Here is a 21,438-nt window from a genome sequence, read left to right on the forward strand (position 1 = left end):
CAGCCTCAATTGATCTTTGTAATTCCTACTGATGTTGTGGATCATGTTACTATCATTGTTGATGAGTCATAATCAGAGATGTGTGAAGGGATCCCTCCAGTTGTGAAAGAAAAATCACTAACTTGCTAAATTTGTCTACACCAGGGGTAGCCAACTCCAGTCCTCAAGAGCCACCAACAGGTCAGGTTTTCAGGATATCCCTGCTTCAGCACTGGTGGCTCAATCAGTGGCTGAGTGTTCGGCTGAGCCACCTGTGCTGAAGCAGGGAAATGCTTAAAACCGGACCTGTTGGTGGCCCTTGAGGACTGTAGTTGGCCAGTCCTGATCTAAGGGTTTTTGCATTAAACACTTAGCAGCATTTCATTCAAAATCAGTGTTTCGGTCCCAGCTTGGACCTTTGTCTTAAAGGTTCATGGTGGCGCTGAAACGTTGATATACAAATAAATCCTCCCCTTTATGCTTGCTTATAAATTGAGCACTGTTAAAAAATAAAATTGCTCACATCCGACAATGAAAGGGTAAACCCAGGTGTGGCAACTCCAGTGCTCAAGTGCCACCAACAGGTCAGGTTTTCAGGATATCCCTGCTTCAGCACAGGTGGCTGTCTTTGACTGACCACCCCTAGTCTACTGCATTAGTGCTATTTAGTTAAAAATACGCCACCTATCTTCTCCATTTTCGCAGATGTTCCAATGTTGCCCTTCCTCTAGATTCTGTAACAGAGTTGCAAATACATTTGACATGGTTACTTGATGAGTGACATTTTGTGGTGAATTTTAATCACTAAAGAAGATTTTTGTAATTGAGGTTTTTTTCTTTGCAAATGTTGACATTGCAGTTTCATTTTCTGGGTGTGCAAATGTTCAGCATTCACAAATGTGAGCAAATATTTTGGTTAACTTTTAATCAGTGTGTGTGTGTGTGTGTGTGTGTGTGTGTGTGTGTGTGTGTGTGTGTGTGTGTGTGTGTATATAAGTGATTAAACTCACGATAACAGAGTCAGCTGGATCTCGAGGCGTGCTTCAGTCCCAGGTAAGTATGACAAAAGTTCGGAGATAGGGCTGATCACAGCCTGTCGGGCGAAACGCATCAGAGGACCTTGTATCTATCTGCTTTCATGTCTATTTAAATTAATAAATATTTATTATTGGACATCTGCCTCCAGCCCTATCCCTTGCTGTGATCAGCCCTATCTCCGAACTTTTGTCATACTGTACATGTACAAGGTAAATATTCTCTGTACTGTAAATGACTGTAAGGATATTAGATTGAAAAGCCTGTATTTAGTAATTGTTTTACATGTATACAAAGGCAATACTTAAATTAATGGAATTCAGGCAGCTGTAATAGATTTTAAGAGCTTTGATTCTGTTTGACTGATTGCTTGCCTCTGCAATACATTAACTGGGCAGTGTGAGCATGGATTGAATCAATTACTTTAACAGAAAATATTAATCACTCATATACAGTACCTTACTTTCTTCCAGCACTCCCTACTAGAGATGGACGAATCCACCCAAATCCGTTACCCGGATTTTCTTGCATTTTCCCCCCAAAATCAGATTCATAGTGTAAAATCCGCCAACGAATTTGGTCGGTTTTAATGAACAAGGATTCGTCAAAAATCGCCATTGGGTTGACGGATTTGTAGGATCCAATCCGTGGATTTAGCAATCCATGGTGGATTCTGTGGAACCCACCACCGGGTTGCGGAATCCGCAGAGCGTATTGGTAATAAAACTTTTAAAAATCCGCAAAAAAACGCGAACCGCCCTTTTTAAGATTGATCTGTTGAAATCCGCAGACCAAAAGGAACCGGCCGATCCGCTACGGATCCAAATTCGCCCAAATAATTCGCCCATCTCTACTGGCTACCAGGGATATTTTTTAAAACATATAATTGTTTAACCAATAGTTCTACAATATCATCAGTGAATAGTAAAACCCACATTTTGGGCAGCAATAAATATTTTCATTAGTTTCAGAAATCAGTTATTTTATAAGTTATTAGACTAATGTAGGACATAGAACTCAGCTGGGAATACAATGGGATCTGTGTATTAAACCGTTCAGAATGCAATTTATCGAATTAAAAAATCACTGTAATCATCACAAATCATCGATGGGAAAAATAACATCTAATTTGCATGGACGTTCCCCTGAGGGTAAGCACATTAATATGTGTTTTTGATTTGCTTCTTAAAAGTGTTTTGGATTTGATATGGTTGTTGTTCTAAATATATTTACGGTGTTTGTACTATTTGCTTCTTCCCTAGGTACTGTCACCTTAACACGCTAGGGAGGTAGTTAGGCTTGTTTCTGTTTGGGTTAGCTGAATCGTCCCTCGTCTGTATAGCGTCCAAAAGTCCTAATACTAGTGAGCTCCTTGCGGGCATTGGCCAACATTATCTTTCCTCTGGATCAATAACCCAGTACTGTACACTGACTACTGCTTCTGGGAAGACTGGGTCTGAGTTAGCTATGAACCTTCTGATTGGGACGATCTGGCAATGCCCTAAAATTCCTATCTGGGGAAATTTTGGACACAGGCTTCCTCATATTGGAACAAATGGGTTCATCATGGCCATTGCTAGGGACGCTATCTGGGTAGGGCACTTTCCCTAACTATAAAACAACAAACAGGGACAGATCAATCTTAGTACACACATCTACATTATACACGGGAACATATTTAGATTATTAACAGTGACCCGCCTCCAACTATCACTCCCAGGAACCTAATTCTAGGACTTCAGACTGGCTATATATACACACGCCAATAGTGTTATCACTTACCACCAAGCATACAGTGGGAATTGCTGCTTTCCAACCAAGTGATTCTTCACCACATGAGGGGAGATAGACATTACCCTGTGTGAGTCCACACAGTTAACCCGTTTGGGACATTAACCCCTTAACTCAATAGTAGTTCCAAATGGGGGCTACATCCCATTGGCATATCTCCCAGGTATCTAAGGTGTGCTCCTTTTTGAGCACAGGTGTTTCTCCATATGTTAGATCGTTTTATTATGTACTTAAATTCCAACAATCGGAATCTTAATTTTACAAGTAAGCTGACTCATTCAGAAAATTCTTCAGGAAAAAAAAAAAAAAAACAGAAAAAAAATTCCCTGAAGAAGTAGCATTACAGTACGAAATGCGTAGGATAATTGTTTTTAATGCTTTTGCAAATTTTAGCCTCGTAGTTACTCTGCAGCCTTTACACTGTGTGTGTGCAGTTATTCAAGTGCTACGGTACATTGGTGATCCGCCCGCAAGCGCCTCTAACAGCTGTTACAACGCTGACTATTCCACTGCACTGAGATTGTTAATGTGGAGCTTCCGACATCTACAGTAGCAATATTGTTTCGCTTTATGGACTCTTATTGCTTTTGGGATCATATGATTCCGTGGACTTACCAACACTGATCGAGGCTCACTGTGGGACTTTACCAGCTTAAAGAGTGTTACCTCTCTATACTGTGGAACTTCCATCTACACCTGCTGTGGGAAACTCCCCTGATGAGACGCATGTTCCAGATTAGATTACTAGTGCTGCTTGTGAGAGAAGCCACCATCCGTGAGGGAGAAGACGCTGTCCCAAAGCCATCTTTGACTGTTCCTCTGAGGCTCCCGTTCCTGACCAGTGTTCCAATCCGATGTTTGGTAACATATGTGTTAATCACATGACATGCTTATGATCTACTAACTTTATGTACGCAGAATTCTTACCCCTTTTTAATACAATTTTGTTCTGCTATACTTCACCATGGGCGTATTGCGCTGTTTTTTTTCTGTATTTAAATTAAATGCCGGGGGACCGCGCAAGGCCTCTATAATACACTTACCTTCCCTTCCAGCGACGCGTCGTCCTGGTAACCCGGCATCAAATGACGCCGCGGGGTCAGGTGATATCATGTTACCATGGCGATGCCTTGGCATATACTGTAAACGCTCCCGTTCTGCATATACCATCCGGCTGAGTGTTAATATACTGTATTTAAGCGTTGTCTGTGACAATCTGCTACAGTTCTTAAGCAATGTTTTCAGTTACATTTTTCTGCGAAGGGTAATGTAGCATGTATTACAGGCTACTCATTAGCATGCTCAGATAATGCCCGGGCCACATGAATTTATCAATCACAATGATTAATCTGCTTCTAATCTGCAACCATACATAATGTAAATCATATATGCTGCATACTGTAGATCCTTAATATTAATGTATTCAATTGAATCTGCTGATATATTGATGCGGTATATACTTTCCTTAACATATTGCTGAATTCTTATTAGATTGTTTCTCCCCAGACTTGTACAAGTAATTTGCCTCTTTCCCCCACAGGTCCTGACTTTATCAGTTAGGGAAATGCACAGGTCCCTTTTCAGATACTGGGATTTCAGCTGGGCAGACTGCAGCAAGCTCTGAAATCAGCCTGTTTCTCACATCGCCCGTGCTACTAACAAGGGAACATGTTGTGTTCCGTAATCAAACTTACATTTGGTGTATATATACACTGTAGCTGTGCATCATCTATAAGAGTATTTAACAAAGCTACAGCAAAGCACACATTAAAGCTGCAGATCAAGCAATATTCTACGTGTGTTTTCTTAATAAATCAGCTCAACAACTCTGAATTACATTTTTAATGTATTATAATGTAACAAACATTTCTTATTTCTATAGCAACCATTTACAAAGTCACGTCCCCTTCCTCTTCTGAAACAGGCTCTGGCACACCCTTTTTTGAGACCTGCCCTCTCTCTAGCAGTGCACCAATTGTACCTAGTGACTTCCTGGTCACGATCTTCCCACAGAACGTTGGTCCACTCTTCTGCATTGACAGCTATTTAGTGAACCCACGAGCTGAATCTTCACCGATCGATCACAGGAGAACGGATCAATCGGCAAATTGGCTAATTACGTATCATTGTGTGGATCGTATTGATGCACATATTAAAGGGAAACAGAAACAATTAAAAAAAAAACTGTAGCTTGGACTTCTGCTTTAAGTTAGGTTGTCCTGGTCTTCAGCGTGCTCCTGTGACTAAGCAAAACTGTATCATACAACCACACAGCATGATTTTCTTTGTCGGTGTACAGTACTGAACTGTTAGCATTCTCTCTCTCTCTCTCCACACTGTAATGCTAACGAGCAGGGCCCTCATTACCTTTGTGCACATTTGTCCTTGTTTGTATGTAATTATCAAATCTCTGTAGCCCCATTGTACTGCGCTGCGGAATATGCTGGCACTTTACAAATGAACGATACTAATAATATATATACACCGACTCAGATCCAGGAACACTGAAATATTCCACCTCCTCCCATCTCCTTTACCTTAGTGTTCCACTCCCCCCCTCACTCAGCCATCGCTTCACTTAACCCCATCATTTCCACTTCTCCAGCCACATCTGAGCTACAATGTATTTCCCCTTTGACCAGCATTCCTCGCAGCACTTGATTACCGTTAACGAAAACTAATGACATACGCTGCTGATTGAATAGTTCTCCCGTGATCGATCAGCAAAGATCCTGCTTCCCCGGGTTCACATAATCAGGGCCGCCACCAGGGGGGGGACAAAGGGTACTGGCATCCCGGGGCCCCTGCACGGCTGGTCGCCAGTTAATAAAATTGAAAAAAAAGGATTGGAGGAAACAAAAATGGCCGCCTGCCAAGCGTTTTGCGCGCTTGTAGTACATTACCACGTGCTACAAAGGTAACATTGGCTATTGTTAAAGTTTGCAGCTCAGCACAGTCTCTTGCCGGGAACATTGGAACATTTTCCTGTATTGGATCATTTGTAGCCAAAGATCTTGAACTGCTCTGGAGGTGTGCTAAAACCAACGGATGATATATATATATATATATATTTTTTTTTAACTCATAAAAAATGGCATTGAATGTAATTTTTTTTTCAATAGAGCAAGTATTATTTAATACTACAGAACTAACTTATTTAACAATAAAAAAAAAACACGCTTGGATATTGAATGTTTCGCTCCAATAAATATTATCCTTTTTGCCCTGACTAACGGTCCATCGGACGCGCGGCCAGGCCACTCTTGCGCTCATGGTTCCATGGCTTCCTTTCTCACAGTTTAATATATAGGCCTCAATGTATAATCTCAGCATCTGCATCCCAGGATTTAAGTTACATTTAAGTACTCTACGTGTATTTCCTTTAGTGTTAAGGTTTTAGCAAGGAATGATTGACAACCATTCTCTGCTTGAGTTTTATTGTTAACCACGTTGCTGCTTTCTCCTCTGTCATTAAACAGATAACAGAAGTGATTCATCTTATTTATTTGATTACGGTTGCCAGGCGGCTTCTCCAAAAATTCAGGACAAAAATGGTAAAAGACACACTTTCATACATCTCTCCGCTCCATGTTGTCTCTTCCTCTCCTTGGCCCAACCCCCAGGCTCCTGACACTTCCTCCTTATTGACTGCATTACCCAGCAGCAGTCAATCAGGATAGACGAAGCTGCCCAGCTGCCCAGCCCCCCAGAAGCAGCCCTGCTCTCTCCCTGCTCTGGGAAATCCCGCTGCCCCTTAGCCGGTCAGGTCACTATGTCCAGAGAGGGAATACCGGACACATACATGTCCAGTATTACTCTCAAGTCTGGTTCAATACTGGGCACCTGGCAACCCAATTTATGATTTTTTTAAAAAAATCAGAATTCTTCAGTGATGAAAATGCAATACCTCTTTTTTCTAAGTATGTCACTCTTACAATTCCCAAGCTATGTCGACATTCAAAAAGGGAAGGTAATTAACAGCAAAAGTCATCCCAAACAAATCAAGGGGAATAATCAGCCACACTTAAATTAATTGAAAGAATGAAAGATTAACTTAACAAGATGAGTAAATATGGAGGCAAGCTAAAAAGCGCAGTTTACGTCATCAGCTCCCGTTGTATTTCATTGTTAATAGAGCATTTGTTATTGTTTGCATGTGTGGGCGTCATATACTGTATCAAATTATATTTGTCAATGAACTTCTGTTTTTGTTTTACAAGTGTAACTAATTCTTTAGGTAGGAGCTACTATTTCAACATTGGACTGAACACTGTTCAATGGTTTTATCATCTGGGCATCCGGTCATTCACATATTATTACAGACAAATAATCCAGTACTCAAGCCCCCCTCCCCCCACCCCCCACCAGGTCAGGTTTTCAGGATATCCTAGCTTCAGACGACAGAGAAGCTCAATGCTACATCCAACATGACAGAAATACACAGTAAAATACTTATATATTCTCTTGAAGTAGGGTCATTTAGTTTAACCCTTTGGCCAAAGCGTTGTAAGCTTGCGAGCCACGTCAAGGCAGACACCTGTTCGCAAGTCCTAACACTACCAGATAAAATACTAATATACCTCTATTAGGATTAAAATTCTCATTTACCTCTATTAGGAGGGAGAAAGACCACAGTGAGTCTATATCCAGCAGAATGAGGCACTTGCAAACTAGGGAAGTGGGGAGGGGCGGGCTTAAAACCTGGGAAGGAGGAGCCACTAACCTCCACCAGCTGGAACAGCTGAGAATGGGTTAACAAAACACAGAACCCCAGTAAGCTCTTTTTGGGAACCCCTGAGCCCCCACAATATATATATGTATATGTGTCAAAATGGAGTGCTATTGAGCGTGGCATATGTATACAACAGACGACAGAGAAGCCCAATGCTACATCCAACATGACAGAAATACACAGTAAAATACTTATATATTCTCTTGAAGTAGGGTCATTTAGTTTAACCCTTTGGCCAAAGCGTTGTAAGCTTGCGAGCCACGTCAAGGCAGACACCTGTTCGCAAGTCCTAACACTTTCTCCCTCCTAATAGAGGTAAATGAGAATTTTAATCCTAATAGAGGTATATTAGTATTTTATCTGGTAGTGTTAGGACTTGCGAACAGGTGTCTGCCTTGACGTGGCTCGCAAGCTTACAACGCTTTGGCCAAAGGGTTAAACTAAATGAACCTACTTCAAGAGATTACTGTGTATTTCTGTCATGTTGGATGTAGCATTGGGCTTCTCTGTCATATGCCACGCTCAATAGCACTCCATTTTGACACATACTGTATACATATATATATATTTTGTGGGGGCTCAGGGGTTCCCAAAAAGAGCTTACTGGGGTTCTGTGTTTTGTTATCCTAGCTTCAGCACAGATGGATTGATCCGTCCCTGCTTCAGCACAGCTGGCTCAATCAGTTCCTGAGCCTCTGATTGAGCCACCTGTGCTGAAGCTGGTACAGTATATCCTGAAAACCTGACCTGTTGAGGGGGCGTGAGAACTGGCCTCCCAACATGCGATGCATATTCAGATGAAGTAGACTTTAGAATTGAAATGCATGTGCTACATTTTCACTACATTTTCAGATCTAATGCTTTAGATGCTTTAGCTTGAAGCACAACGTGAAATCACGGCCATTGATCATATTCACACATGCTTGAAATTTAAATACATCTTTAGATGTAAAATCGCACTGCAGGTAATGCTTCATAATATTGACAAGGTCAATTGATCATATTTGCACAGAAATAAAATATTCATAGTAGCCTCACAAACAGAAGATTACAAACGAGAACTGTGAATGTTATTGATTCGGGTTTATATATATATACACACACAGTTAGGTCCGGAAATAATTGGACACTGACACAATTTTCATAATTTTGGCTCTGTACCCCACCACAATAGAGCGGGCCAGCCCAATTGGGCGGCACAGCCAGTGATCGGGGGGCGCGGTCTCCCCGAACCAGGTGGGCCACAGGAGTGGCCAGGGGCAGCCAGGGGAGGGGCCAGAAGGGGGAAAACCTGCGGCCAGGAGCAAGGATCGGCCACTTGTTCCTGGCTCGCAAAGGATTCGGACGTCCCTCTCCTCTCCTGCGGTCAAGGTAAGGCCCCGAAAAGGGGGTCCATTCCCGGGCACTCCCCCCTCCCGTATAGCCACGCTGTTTAAAATCGGCGACGAGGGGGGAGGTGGGACTCAGGGAGGAGAGGGACTCCGTGGTGCGTCCGGCCGTCTCGATCCGCGGCATGCAGCGATCCGCGCGCTGCCGGGGCAGTTGGGGGCATGGTGGGAAATTACGCCGCCGGTGGGGCGTGCGGTTCCCTTGCTCGGCTCCACCCGGGGGATGCCCCGCTTCTAGTGCGGCGGTCCGCACGGAGGAACAGCCGTTGGTGTGCCACACTCCTTCCCCTGGTGCCCACGTGGCGCTCCGGCGGTGGGGGAGGATGGGCCCCTTCGTTGCGCAGGTCGGGGCGACGCTCTCCTCTACCACAATTCCCGGGATTCCCCCCTTCACGATGGCCGCGCTGCTTGAATTGGCGGCGAGGGGGGAGGCGGGATTTAGGGAGGAGAGGGACTCTGTGGCACGGTCGGGAGGGGAGGGACAGCGGTTGTGCGCACCCTCCTTCCCCCGGGGCCCACGTGGTGCTCCCGCATGGGAGCGGGCAGCGGTTCCCCTGGGCATCAACCCCTTTCGTCGCGCAGCTCCCCCCCTGCCTCTTCAACGGTGCGAACGGATGGGGCGCTTCGCGGACACCTCGCAAGCGGTGGCACGCTAGGGGGGGGGAAACATTGGGAAGAGAGGGCCCACTGGGGGCATAAGGCTGGCGCTCCCCCCCTCCCTCGCAGCGAAGCGCAACACTGGGGGAATTGCTTATACTGGGCAAGTTTTTCTTAGGGGGATCAATCACCGGTGGGGGAGCCGGCCTCTCGGTCGGAAGTCACCATGTGTGGGATTGATAGGATGTCAATAAAAATATTTGCCAGACGTGTTATTTCATGTTGGTATTATCGGAAGTCACCATGTGCTAGATAGCAAGTCATTAGAAACATGGGCCAGATATGTGGTATGCATGTTGTTAGTTCACCATGTGCTCTGAGAAAGTATGTGTTATATATGTAGCCCCTGTAAGAAATAGTGGGCTACCAATCCTTCTCCTACTGGATTAAGCCCTGGTAAGGGCAGGCGCCAGTAGTAATCATGGGTTTTTCCCCCACCAAGCCCTGCCTTGAGTGATAGAGGTAGGCCCCTGACTCTGTGGCAGGCCTGAGACAGAGGGGAGGTCCTGCTGACATCATAAGGGGCAGGGCTGTATCTATTTAGTGGGCTGCTCCTGTGTGTGTCTGAAGTCAGTCTGTGGAGAAGAGTTCTGAGTCAGTTGCTGTTGAGTTCTGTGAGAGTTGTTGGAGAGTCAGTAGCTGGAGTGTGGAGGTCGTTAGTCTGAAGAGAGAGGAGAATGTGACAGATAGTCCAGTCTGTCCTGGGAGCTGATGAGAGGAGTATGTGAGCTGCACAGTTCAGAGAGAGAGAGCTGAGTGAATTTGGAGGAGACAGGAGAGAAGAACTCAGAGCCCGTCTGAGTAGAGCTGATACAGCTATAGTGGACCAATGCCCCTCACCCTGCTGAGGGGGTGATGGGGGAGATCTAGCCTCACCCAGAGGGCCTACCCTCGGGTGGAGGTAGGGGTATTGAGGCCCCGTTACTGCCATCCTGCAGGGGTACAAATCCTGGAGGAAGAGGAGAGGAGGTCAGATACCTGTTTATTGCAGTGACTAATTCTGCCCATGAACTGCTGCTGTGTGCTGCATCACTGAGAAAAGACAATAAAGACATTGCTGTTTTATATAAGACTGTGTGAGATTGGAATCTCTCGCCCTGGGACCAGGGCTTTCTCTGGGAAGATTCCAACCTATTCCCTAGGTTTCGCCAGAGAATGGAGGCGCTGCACCACAACCACTAAAGAATGGAGGCATATACCCCAGAAGCCTGGCCCTGTTATCCCCCACACCAACGCGGGAGACTCAGGCCCTCCTGTTCCAAGCAGGTATGCACCACCATAATACATGTAGCCAGCCCTCAATACACCTTAGAGGCACGATCTGTGTCTGGGGGGGGGGGGGGGGAACATGGGCTACATATAGTACGTCAGTAGAAACATGGGCCACAGAATGTGATACGCATGGCGTTAAAAAAAAAAAAAAAGTGCTATTTCAGGTTGTTATGATTAGAAATGCCACCATGAGTTATATAGTATGTCAATATTATATGGGCCAGAGAAGTGTTATGCATGCCAATCAATATTAAACAGTTCACCATCATGTTATGTTGTCAATATTAAACAGTTCACCATGCGGTATTTCATGGTTCCTTAACGCCAGAAATCACGTATGGATGACGGGGATCGTTAGGCGTTCATAGGTATTATAAACGGGCATATATGTTGCAGGCGCATAGGCAGGCGGTTCATAGTCATGTGGTAGGCGTTTATACGGATGCATAGACATGGTTATTATATACGGGTACGCGTGCGCAGTCATGCGTGGATAAGGGTTCATATGTAGGTAGTTATAGGCGGTTAGATGGGGGTAGACATATATAGATTTTGGGCATACCACACAGCCCCCGGTTATTACAATGGCTGCTGCCCCCAGACCATGCAGCCCCCTCCCACAAAAAAAGAAAAGAAAATAACCCCGGAAGGGGCAGGACCCTCGTCATGGTTGCTGTGGCGGATGGGGGGGGGGGCTAGGGCAGCCAGGCCAAGGACGCGTCATGGTGGCCGGGCCAGGTGGCGTTTCAGGGCATGTTACATGGATTATGACATGGTGGTATACTGGGGCAGTGGAGGAAGGGTACATTCAGGCATGATCGCTAGCAGATACTGGTGCGGGATGGGCATGCAGAGGGAGGCATGCGGGTATATGATAAAAAAAAAAAACTAATTTGGGCGGAAGGGTCATGGCAGTCAAGACATTCATTAACATGCATTTTATCTTATTGCAGCTGGGAAAAGCGGTCTGGCAACAAGTCAGAGGACCCCGGCTTTATCGGACAGATTGGTCAGGCGAGAGGTCGCATTTTGAGTTGGTTTAGGAATTAATTGGTTTCATTGGTTAATGGTTTAATTAATAATTGTTGATGTTGTTACTGCTTGTATTCATTGGATTAGCTGGCTACTGTTTTTATTTAGGTATGCTAATGCAGTGTTTAATAATGGGCAAATAATCTATTATCCATATCTGGATAATAGTTATTTTGCACATTATTGTACTGTATGTGTTTGTGGGGTGTATTTAGTTAGAAATAATGTTTAGTATTTTTGTAGGCACAACATTGGTACGGCAGGCCCGCGGGTACCCCGGGACTCCCGCAGGGACGGCCGCAGGGTCAGCCGGGGACACCCACGCGACCCTCGACCTCCTTCGGGGACCCCCGCGGGGTCAGCCGGGGACACCCGCCGGCCTGTTGTATGGATGTTGCGCTTGCAAAAATGTAAAGTAAGAAATTTTTCCAGCTTTTTTTGCGTCTACCTTGAGCTGACGTGTTCTGTTGAACGCAACTTTCGCGTACGCTAAGTTTACTTAGCTTAGTGCATCCCGCTTAAGGGCAGAATTTAACGCAAACAGGGTAACGAACGAGCAAAGTTGGACTTGGGCTAAGGCCCCGCTCCCTCCGTCAGCGCTCCCACACTGCAGACAGGCGGGGCGCTGACATACACAGACCGCGATATGCGGTCTGTAGGGAGCGGGAGGTGGGCGGGAGTGGGAGGCTTGAGCGGGAGGGAGGGCGTGGCTTGAGCGGAGGGACCCACTACTCCCCCCCCCTCCCTCCACGGGCTCGGGCTGGAACTGCTGATTGAAGGTAAATAAAGCAACACACACAGGCACTCATACACACGCACGCAGGCACTCATACAGACACACACACACACAGACAGAGGCAGGCACTCACGCACTCAGGCACACACACACACATACACAGACAGGCACTCAGACACACACACATACACACACACAGACAGGCACTCACGCTGCTGTCCCTCCACACTCCTCCCCGCTCCCCGAAGCCTCTCCTCCTCCCGAAGCCTCCCCTCCTCATTGGCTCACAGCCACACCACGTGACGCGTCAACGCTAGGGATCACAATTCTCTTGTATCCCGTAGCGGCTGACGCGTCACAGCGTGTAGTGAGCTGTGCAGCCATGGGGGACCGGGACCGGCTCGGGAGGATTCCCCTGCTGGTGGGGAACGCTCGTGCAGCCGCCCGCGCTGCCGAGCGCAGCGGGTCCCAGGCCTTAGAAAAATTTCCTGAAAAAAGTCAGTTTTAGAGCGCAAAGTGCCTGTTTGCGTGGCTGAGTGCATCGTGTTCAGCGCAACATCACGTTCTAAGAGCACTTTGCGCTCTAAAAACGACTTAACGGAGCTTAGTGCATGACCCCCTTATACTCTACTGCAGAAATTGTGGTGATGAAAAACGTGCAGTAAATATTGCTGGAGAAATCATAGAGTAAAAAAGATAACAGCACAACATTAAGCCTGTTCAAGCCTCGGCAGTTTAAGGCTATAATGAACTCAACGGAAAGGTGCGTGTGCGGACAGAATTTTAAACTCTGAAAGAGGCAATCCAAGTGCTTTTTTATTTCTTTACATTTCTTTATTTTTTTATTTTACACAGTACTGTATTGAAGCAGGGGGTCTCCGGAGGTGAACCCCATTTATTTCAGCTCCGAGGGAACCCCTGCTTCCGGAGATACTTACCTCTGCAGGGGGTGCTGGTGACCGCTCCAGCTGGGTAGCAAGGATCAAACAAAGGCCGCTTTTGAAAGTTCCAGTGTCTTGCGGGCCAATAGGAAGCTGTGACATCATCCGGTGCGCCTTCCTATTGGCCCGCGTGACGCAGAGTGTTAAAAAGCAGGGAGCTACCAGCACCCCCTACGGAGATAAGTATCTCTGGAAGCAGGGGGTCCCCGGAGCTAAAATGAATGGAGTTCAGTGCTTCAATACATGTATGTTAAAAAAAAAGTGTGTGTATTGCTCCTTTAAATGCTCCAGTTTGTGTATAATCCTTTGTTCACATCAATTAAACCGTCTTTGTCGTTAATATATTAAAGTACACAAATGTATTTATTGTAATTAGGCACACAAAAATAATGTGATTTTTAGTGCACGTAGGGATTACGGTTTTCATATATCGAAAAGCTTGTGTTAGAAGTCTTAGGCTGCGGTCCCAGTGACTGCTACAGCGCACGCCTCGGCTGTGCGTATAAGCACCGCCCCTCAATGGGGCTGGGCCCAGTACGCATCTTCCCTCTGAAGGTGCAGCCACGCCGTACTGCCAGGTTTTTTTTAAATTAAAATTGAGTTTAGAACTTGCGACGGAGGCGTGGCCACACCCCCGCCGGTGGTTCACCCAATGAGGGTGAAACAGCCGCGTGAGCTCATGGACACGCCCCCGCAAAAAACCCCACCACGCCCCCTCCAGTCGCAATCTCCCTCTCTCCCTGAAGACCGCAGATCGCGGTTAGCGCTATGCACGTGCCGCCCCCCCCCCCCCACCCCGCGCGGCCACAGTGCTGACTGGGACCGCAGCCTAAGTACCACCTGAGATGCACTTTGATCCCAATAATGGTGGAATCTTTTTGTAGTGTAGTATATAAAGTATACTGTGCAAGAAAAGCCTGGGAACCATAGCTTACAGGCTCTGTATAAATAACTTGTCACTGAAGTCACTGGATCAACAAATGCCAATAGGACGATTTAATAAAACATTTACCACTATACGTAACATTCGGAAGTCATCGATAGCTGCAATATGTATTAAGCATTTTGGTTCCAGGCATCAAAAACCACTACAGCTGGAGACCGGATGTTAGATAATGATGGACCAATTGGTCCGATCTTTGAAGGTACTCATCGCAATAACCTTCTGAATGTACTGTACTCCTCGAAATTAATCACACAATGTCTGCTTAAACAATTAATAAATGCCTGCTGTTAAATTCCCACAAAGTTACAGAATTTCACCAACTATATTGATTTACAGGTGACAGTATGTGTGTTATGTCGATATAGCTCACTCAGTCTGAAAGGTACTATAACACCCGGAGCCCTACACATAACAGGGATTACAGTATTTCTACGGCGTATTGATATTCTAATTCATTCCTGACTCTCCAAGTCTCAGTTTACCTTAGGACAGGCATGCTCAACTCCTGTCCTCATGTCCCCCCCCCCCCCCACCCCTCTAACAGGCCAGGTTTTTAAGATATCCCTGCTTCAGTACAGGTGGCCCAGTCTTTGACTGAGCCTCTTAATGAGCCACCTGTCTATCCTGAAAACATGTCCTGTTGGGGGGGGGGGGGAATGGGGGCTTGAGGACTGGAGTTGAGCAGCCCTGTTTTAGGAGACACTATTACAAACCCAAATGTACAACGTTTACAGTTAGAAACAAGGACTGGCCAACAGAAATCATGTTCGCAGTGTCCCTATGTCCCCTACAATCTATCCTAAATGCTGCTGCCAGAATTACTTTACTCTTTCCTAAATCTGTCTCAGCGTTTCCCCTGCTGAAATCCCTCTCCTGGCTTCCTATCAAATCCCGTACCACACACTCAATTCTCCTCCTCACTTTTCAAGCTTTACACTCTACTGCTCCTCCTTACATCTCAGCCCTAATTTCCCGCTATGCACCATCCCGACTCTTGCATTCTGCTCAAGGATGTCTTCTCTCTACCCCTTTTATATCCAAAGCCCTCTCTCACCTTAAACCTTTCTCACTGGCTACCCCACACCTCTGGAATGCCCTCCCCCTCAATACCCGACCTGCACCCTCTCTATCCACATTTAAGACCCACCTCAAAACAGCATATGAGTAGCTCCGAGGCTGATAATTAACACCTCATACATTAACCTTGGCCCCTTGCAGACACACTTACCAGAACTCCCTCCTACTGGCTCTGTACGTTCTTCCTACCAACCAATTAGATTGTAAGCTATTCGGGGCAGGGACTCCTTTTCCTAAATGTTACTTTTATGTCTGAAGCACTTCTCCCCTTTATGTGTTATTTGTATTATTTGTTATTTATAAGATTGTCACATGTATTACTGCTGTGAAGCGCTATGTACATTAATGGCATTGTATGAATAAAGACATACAATACAGTGCCAGCTTCACAATACTGTGATCACTCACTAAACAAAACGGCATTGATTCTTGCAGAGGACAAATAACTACAAACTAGAATGACCATTAACGATCCGTAAAAGCTGAGAAATATGCATTCTTCTGAACAAATGAGAAAATCACTTGTGAGCACATTCACACGTCTCAGACAGGTCTGCAACCCTGCCTCTCCCCATTATCTAATAGCATACAGTGCTTCCAGTGCAGCAAGGGATTCTGGGAAATGACATGCAAATGAGCACACAGTGTCACCTTCTGCTTCAAATCCATTTTTGACATGGACTCCTATAAGCTTATACCTGCCGTACTACACAGCTTTTCAGCACCGCCTGGGTTTTTTGCATAGCCAGTAAACCTACCCACAGACAGTTGTTTTGACCTTTTGGGTATCATCAAGGTCAGCGATTGCCTGTGCCCGCCGCCCTGCTTCTCCTTCCCAATCCAGCATCAAAATTACACCGCCGACGTCACCAACATGACGGCGCATGGCGTCACGTTACCATGGTAACATGGCATCGCGACGTAGCCAGGTCACGGTTGCCATGGCAACGAGACGCCGTTTGAAGTCCGCTCGTTGTTTTTTTTTGCAGAAGCAGGGCGGCTGAACGGAGGCGGCTGGCACAGGTAAGCAAGTGCTTTCCCATTAGGTCCGATTGGCCCGAGAGCGCGACAAATGCTAATGGAGGCGGACATTTTTTTGCCGCCCCCAAATGTTGTCCCCCTTAGGCCTGGGCCTAATGAGAAATCTGCCACTGATCATTGTGGTTATGTTGGCTTTGGCAATTGAAGCTAGGATAGGTTTCAACCACACGTTATATAAGTTATGGTGGGTAAAAAAAAAAAAGGGGGCCAAAAACTCTCCACATACAGTGTGCAGCAAATGAGGAAACTGACACCAGGTGTGTTGGTATTCTGCTTATGTCTGAGACCCTCAGTCATTACCAGATCCAAGTAAATTAAGTAATGATTGCAGCTCCAGCCCCAATGCACATTGCAAAGATTGACTGGAGCTGCAAGGCAGGATGCTGAGCTGAGAGCTTTTTTTCCTGGGGCAAGTATGAAGGTGTTATTAGTGTTCAGGGCGCATAACACAGCATATTTGATGGTACTGTAGTAATGCATGCAGAGGTAGCTGTTTTTATTTTATTTAAGCTAATGGTATCACAGTCACTACTGCATGTGACAAGTGACAGATGGCCTATGGAAAAATCCAGCTACTTAAATAATAGTGTGGAAGGGAATTGCTTACATGGTCATACAGTAACTGGATTTATTTTCCATTGAGTTGAAACGGTGTCTCTGCGGGGCTACAATAATGGCCAATGACAAGAATTAGAAGTTGGTTGTGTTAGTGGAGGTTTACTAAATAAAGTGGGGGTTTTTTCTGCTCCTGTGCTTCAATGAGAAGAACAATGGGGTCTATGTGACAAAAAATGGTCTGCGCAGACGCATTTGCGTCATAAGGTTAGCGTCTATTCAGTCTAACATGCGTCTTTTAGTAAGTGTCATTCTACCATTGCAGAATTTGACGCGTCCTGCACTAGTGTCCAGCGCTAAAGAAAAAAAACAGACGTACGACGCCTTTAAGGTGATGGAGAAATCCATGCAGACAACCACCAACAAATGAAAGCAAGCAGCATATGCCTTAATACAGGGACCAGGCCGGACTTAGCGTCTGCGGGGCCAAACGCGGCTCGTCGGCAGCGAGGCCCCTCTGTGGTAAACGTTAAGGGTACTTATATTGGTCATGGCAACGCGGCATCATTTGATGTCGGTCACCATAGCAACGCGACGCTACAGGAGGTGGGCCACTCGGGAGAAAACCACACACACACACACCTCATCTTGGGGTGAGAAGCGGTCGTAAATTGGATCCCGGTGCCGACAGGAGGAGGGAGCGGGGCGCCCCAGAAGATCATGAAGGCCATAGCGACCACCTTGCTCGCCGTGCCACGAGTCCTTCGCCAAACAATATACAAATGTACCCCCGCCCAAACTCCTCCCACTTGCTCCACAAATCCCACATCTCGTCGCAGACTGACCTACCAGAAAATAGTGCAACGAAGATTAACACCGCGGCACTGCCTGGCGCGGCTTTTTCAGCGCAACAAAATAACGACATTCCCCCTACATTTTAACTTTGATACATAGAGCCCAATATATTCTTCATGCTTTTCCATCTCTAGGTTGGCTTGCAATTGAGTGGCAGAAAAATAACTAAACCAAGACAGATGTTTGAACCAGAATATTAAGCAAAGCAGAAATCATTTGTAAGAGCTCAATTAAAGCCATAGAAGAGTCACTAGGCTGTGAGGTCTTACAGTATGACAATGCTTACTAAATATCGCCTCTAGTCTTGTTTGTACTGTTACACATATGAAGGTGTACTGCTTTTATGTGGCCAAGTTCAAACATCCTTTCCAATATGCTTCATGCTTAAACTGTTTATCTTTGAGATACTGCCAGGATGATGTACTGTACTGTAACTCAATACCATTCTTAATTCCTTAATGTTTCACCTAACGAATCGCAGAATCTATGAAAATCACTTGAATAATCATATCCTATCCTATTTGTTTGCTTTTAGTTTGTCTGAGCCATTGCGCAAATATCTGCAAGGGAATATGGCATTAAAATCCATTAAACATTAATGTTACATGGAGGCGATATTGCAATGATTTTATTGGTTCTTTTGGTCAGTAGTTAAGAGTTACAGTAAAGGCTTTGTGACTTTTAAGAGAAATACTTCATCTGCTTCTGGCATTCTGAGTCTGACTCAACAGAATCCCTGTGCCACAAAGGGGCACTGCAGGTAAGAACAAAGACTCTCAAGGTAAGCTAAGCATCTGTGTAACAAATAAATCAGACTTGGTGAAACCCATAATAAAGTCATCTGCATACCAACTGCTTCTTCAGGGAGACACGTTATAGTGACTGCCTCGTAAAAAGATTTTAATTTCATCTCCATAAATTGGATCTGTTTCCTAGTTACAGACATGGCATTCCTAGTGTGAATTGGTGTTAACCCCTGTACTGATGGAAAGGTGGAAAGTAATATATTACTTTCTGAACTCCTTAAAGGATCTGCAGTACTATATACGTGTGTAATATATATATATATATATATATATATATATATATATATATATATATATATATATATATATACATACATACATACACACACACGTGTTTGTAGATTGTACAGACACACAAATACTATACATACCGGTGGGTAATGTTATAATACTACAGAATATTAATACTGTAATGGTCACATGAATAAATTATATTGTCATGTTGCTCAGTGATCAGTGACGGAAGTGATTGAATGAACAATTTAGTGTCACCAATGTACCTTCTTTTTTTGGAAGTGATAGAGGAGGGGATGTGACAATAGCCTCTTCCCTTTGTACTCCTTTGTACAACACCTTCACTATTCTCCCCCAGCGGTGTTCCCAACCAATGCAAATAACTGCTCACTCATCCACATTTCATGTTATAAATTGGTCTTCACAAGGACAGCTCAGCTCTTTTCTCCTGTGAGCAAGGCATGCAGCAAGCAGTGGCAGCACTGCACTTTCTCTTAATTATTACAGTGAGCAGCAGGTGGAGGGAGTCCTGGGATGCAGGGATGCTCTAAAGGACAAAGCTGCTCCTGGATACACATCTCTCTTAAGAGGGGGGCTAGCATCTTTCTTTCTTTCTCTTTCACTTATGCTTTGAAGAAACAGATTCCAGCAGCTGAGAAAAGCAAGTAAATGGAGCACAATCACATCTACAACAGCTCTGTTCTTTCTCACAAGCATGGCTGTGGCTTGGGATATGTACCTGTTATATACTACAGCCTCCTGCTTTGCTTAGGATTACCTGGTGAGTATGTGTTGATAAACTGTTGTTTTTTTTTCCAATGCTGCTTTTCCACCTTGGTAAAAGGGGGATACTGTACATTACTCAGACATTGTCACAAAAGCAAATATCCAGCTATGGCAACCACCGAGCCATAGAAATGGTCTAACTCTTTCTGCTGTGGTTTCTGTCTGCAGAAACCATCTGCATTTTAAAGCTCAGATACATCTTTATTGTACTGTATGTGGGAGGCGAGGTTGCCTTGTGGTTAAGGCACTGGCCATTGAAGTGAGAGAGGATGATTTGAAACCTAATGCCAGATTCTCTTGACCTTGTGCAGGTCAATTGTGCTACTGCTGCAAGAAATAAATTGTAAGCTCTTAGGGGGAGTTATTCATATTCATTTTTCAGTAATCATATTGTATGTACAGATCTAAACTGTGGCATTTAAGCATGTATTTTTAAAAATATATATATATATATTCACTTTTAAGCCTTAATTATGCATCAAGGTACATTCAATGGCTTAGATTTCTGATAGTTCATTTGAAATGTGCTTTAATTTGATTAACAAGCTAAGTGATGAAATCAAGTATATATATATATATTCTTTTTTCTTTTAAAGTTATTAGCTGAAAAATAGAACTGGTATGATAGCAAACAATATATTTGTGGGTACCAGTTATTTTTGTTTATTGAGTCCATTTCTAAATTGACAAGTGGGTGTTTTTTTCATGGCAGGGAAACAAACTGTCTGAACCCAAGTGCTTTACTATGCAATAGTGTATTTAAATAAATATTCAAACAAATGAGTGTTCTAAATGAATTTCTCCAAGAGACATAACATGGAGATTAAAAATCAAGCCACACTCTTTACTGTGTTCAATTTTCTGCCTCTGTGCTCTGTAAGAGATTATGGAGATGAGTTAAGAAATATAAACTATCCTTGATATGTTTCCCAGAGATATAGTGATAACTTAAGCAATCTCATATAAAATACACAGCTAGCATGCTCTCAGCTGCCTTTGATTTGAATGCTAGTGTTCAATGGTGTATTGATTATTTGACACACAAAGGTTGAAATTCAGCCTTGTCTGAATGATGTAGTTATTAACGCTTTGTTACAGGATTCAGGAAAACAACTCCTAAATCTCGAGAAAATTACTAACAGCAGGTTATGCCAGGTCCCATCTGCCAGGAATGATAACTTGTTTCTGCTAAAGATCTCGTCATTATACAATATCCTAATGGAAGACTTTATTAAAAAAATGTAACCCGTTACTGCCACAGCGACCAGCAATAGTTACAAGAAAAAATATTATTACTAAGAGGTGTGTTATGTACTCATGTATAAGCAAAGTAGTTAAATTGATACATGTTAAAGAAAACATCTTGGTGGCTATGAATAAAGTTCAAAAATGGTTGTTATTGCACCTAAATTGGAAGCATTTTGAAAATGTTTGAGGCATGTCTTGACATCAGTGTATCCATTATTTTGCCTTGCTTTGGTTACTGTGGAATTTTGGGGTTGGTTATATGGCACAGTTGGATAAATTAAAGAGGTGTTATAGGCACACATATTGGGATATATCAAGTACACCGGG

At 44.5% G+C, this 21,438-nt stretch overlaps 1 protein-coding gene and 1 long non-coding RNA gene across 2 annotated transcripts in view; one reads left to right on the forward strand and one right to left on the reverse strand.

Moving 5' to 3' along the window:
- LOC142462989 (uncharacterized) overlaps positions 1–18,032 on the reverse strand; it is a 35,918-nt gene extending 17,886 nt beyond the window's left edge. Inside the window, exon 1 of the long non-coding RNA XR_012787324.1 lies at positions 17,825–18,032. This is a non-coding gene — a long non-coding RNA (uncharacterized LOC142462989). The remainder of the gene's footprint in view (positions 1–17,824) is intronic.
- A 1,628-nt stretch (positions 18,033–19,660) lies between these two features.
- Positions 19,661–21,438, forward strand: part of GPR139 (G protein-coupled receptor 139) — a 62,387-nt gene continuing 60,609 nt past the window's right edge. Inside the window, exon 1 of the mRNA XM_075565189.1 lies at positions 19,661–19,858. Coding sequence (XP_075421304.1) covers positions 19,747–19,858 — 112 coding nt within the window. The 5' untranslated portion in view covers positions 19,661–19,746. The remainder of the gene's footprint in view (positions 19,859–21,438) is intronic.

Source organism: Ascaphus truei, chromosome 11 (genome assembly GCF_040206685.1).
Source record: "Ascaphus truei isolate aAscTru1 chromosome 11, aAscTru1.hap1, whole genome shotgun sequence".
In the NCBI taxonomy this organism is placed as follows: Eukaryota; Metazoa; Chordata; class Amphibia; order Anura; family Ascaphidae; genus Ascaphus; species Ascaphus truei.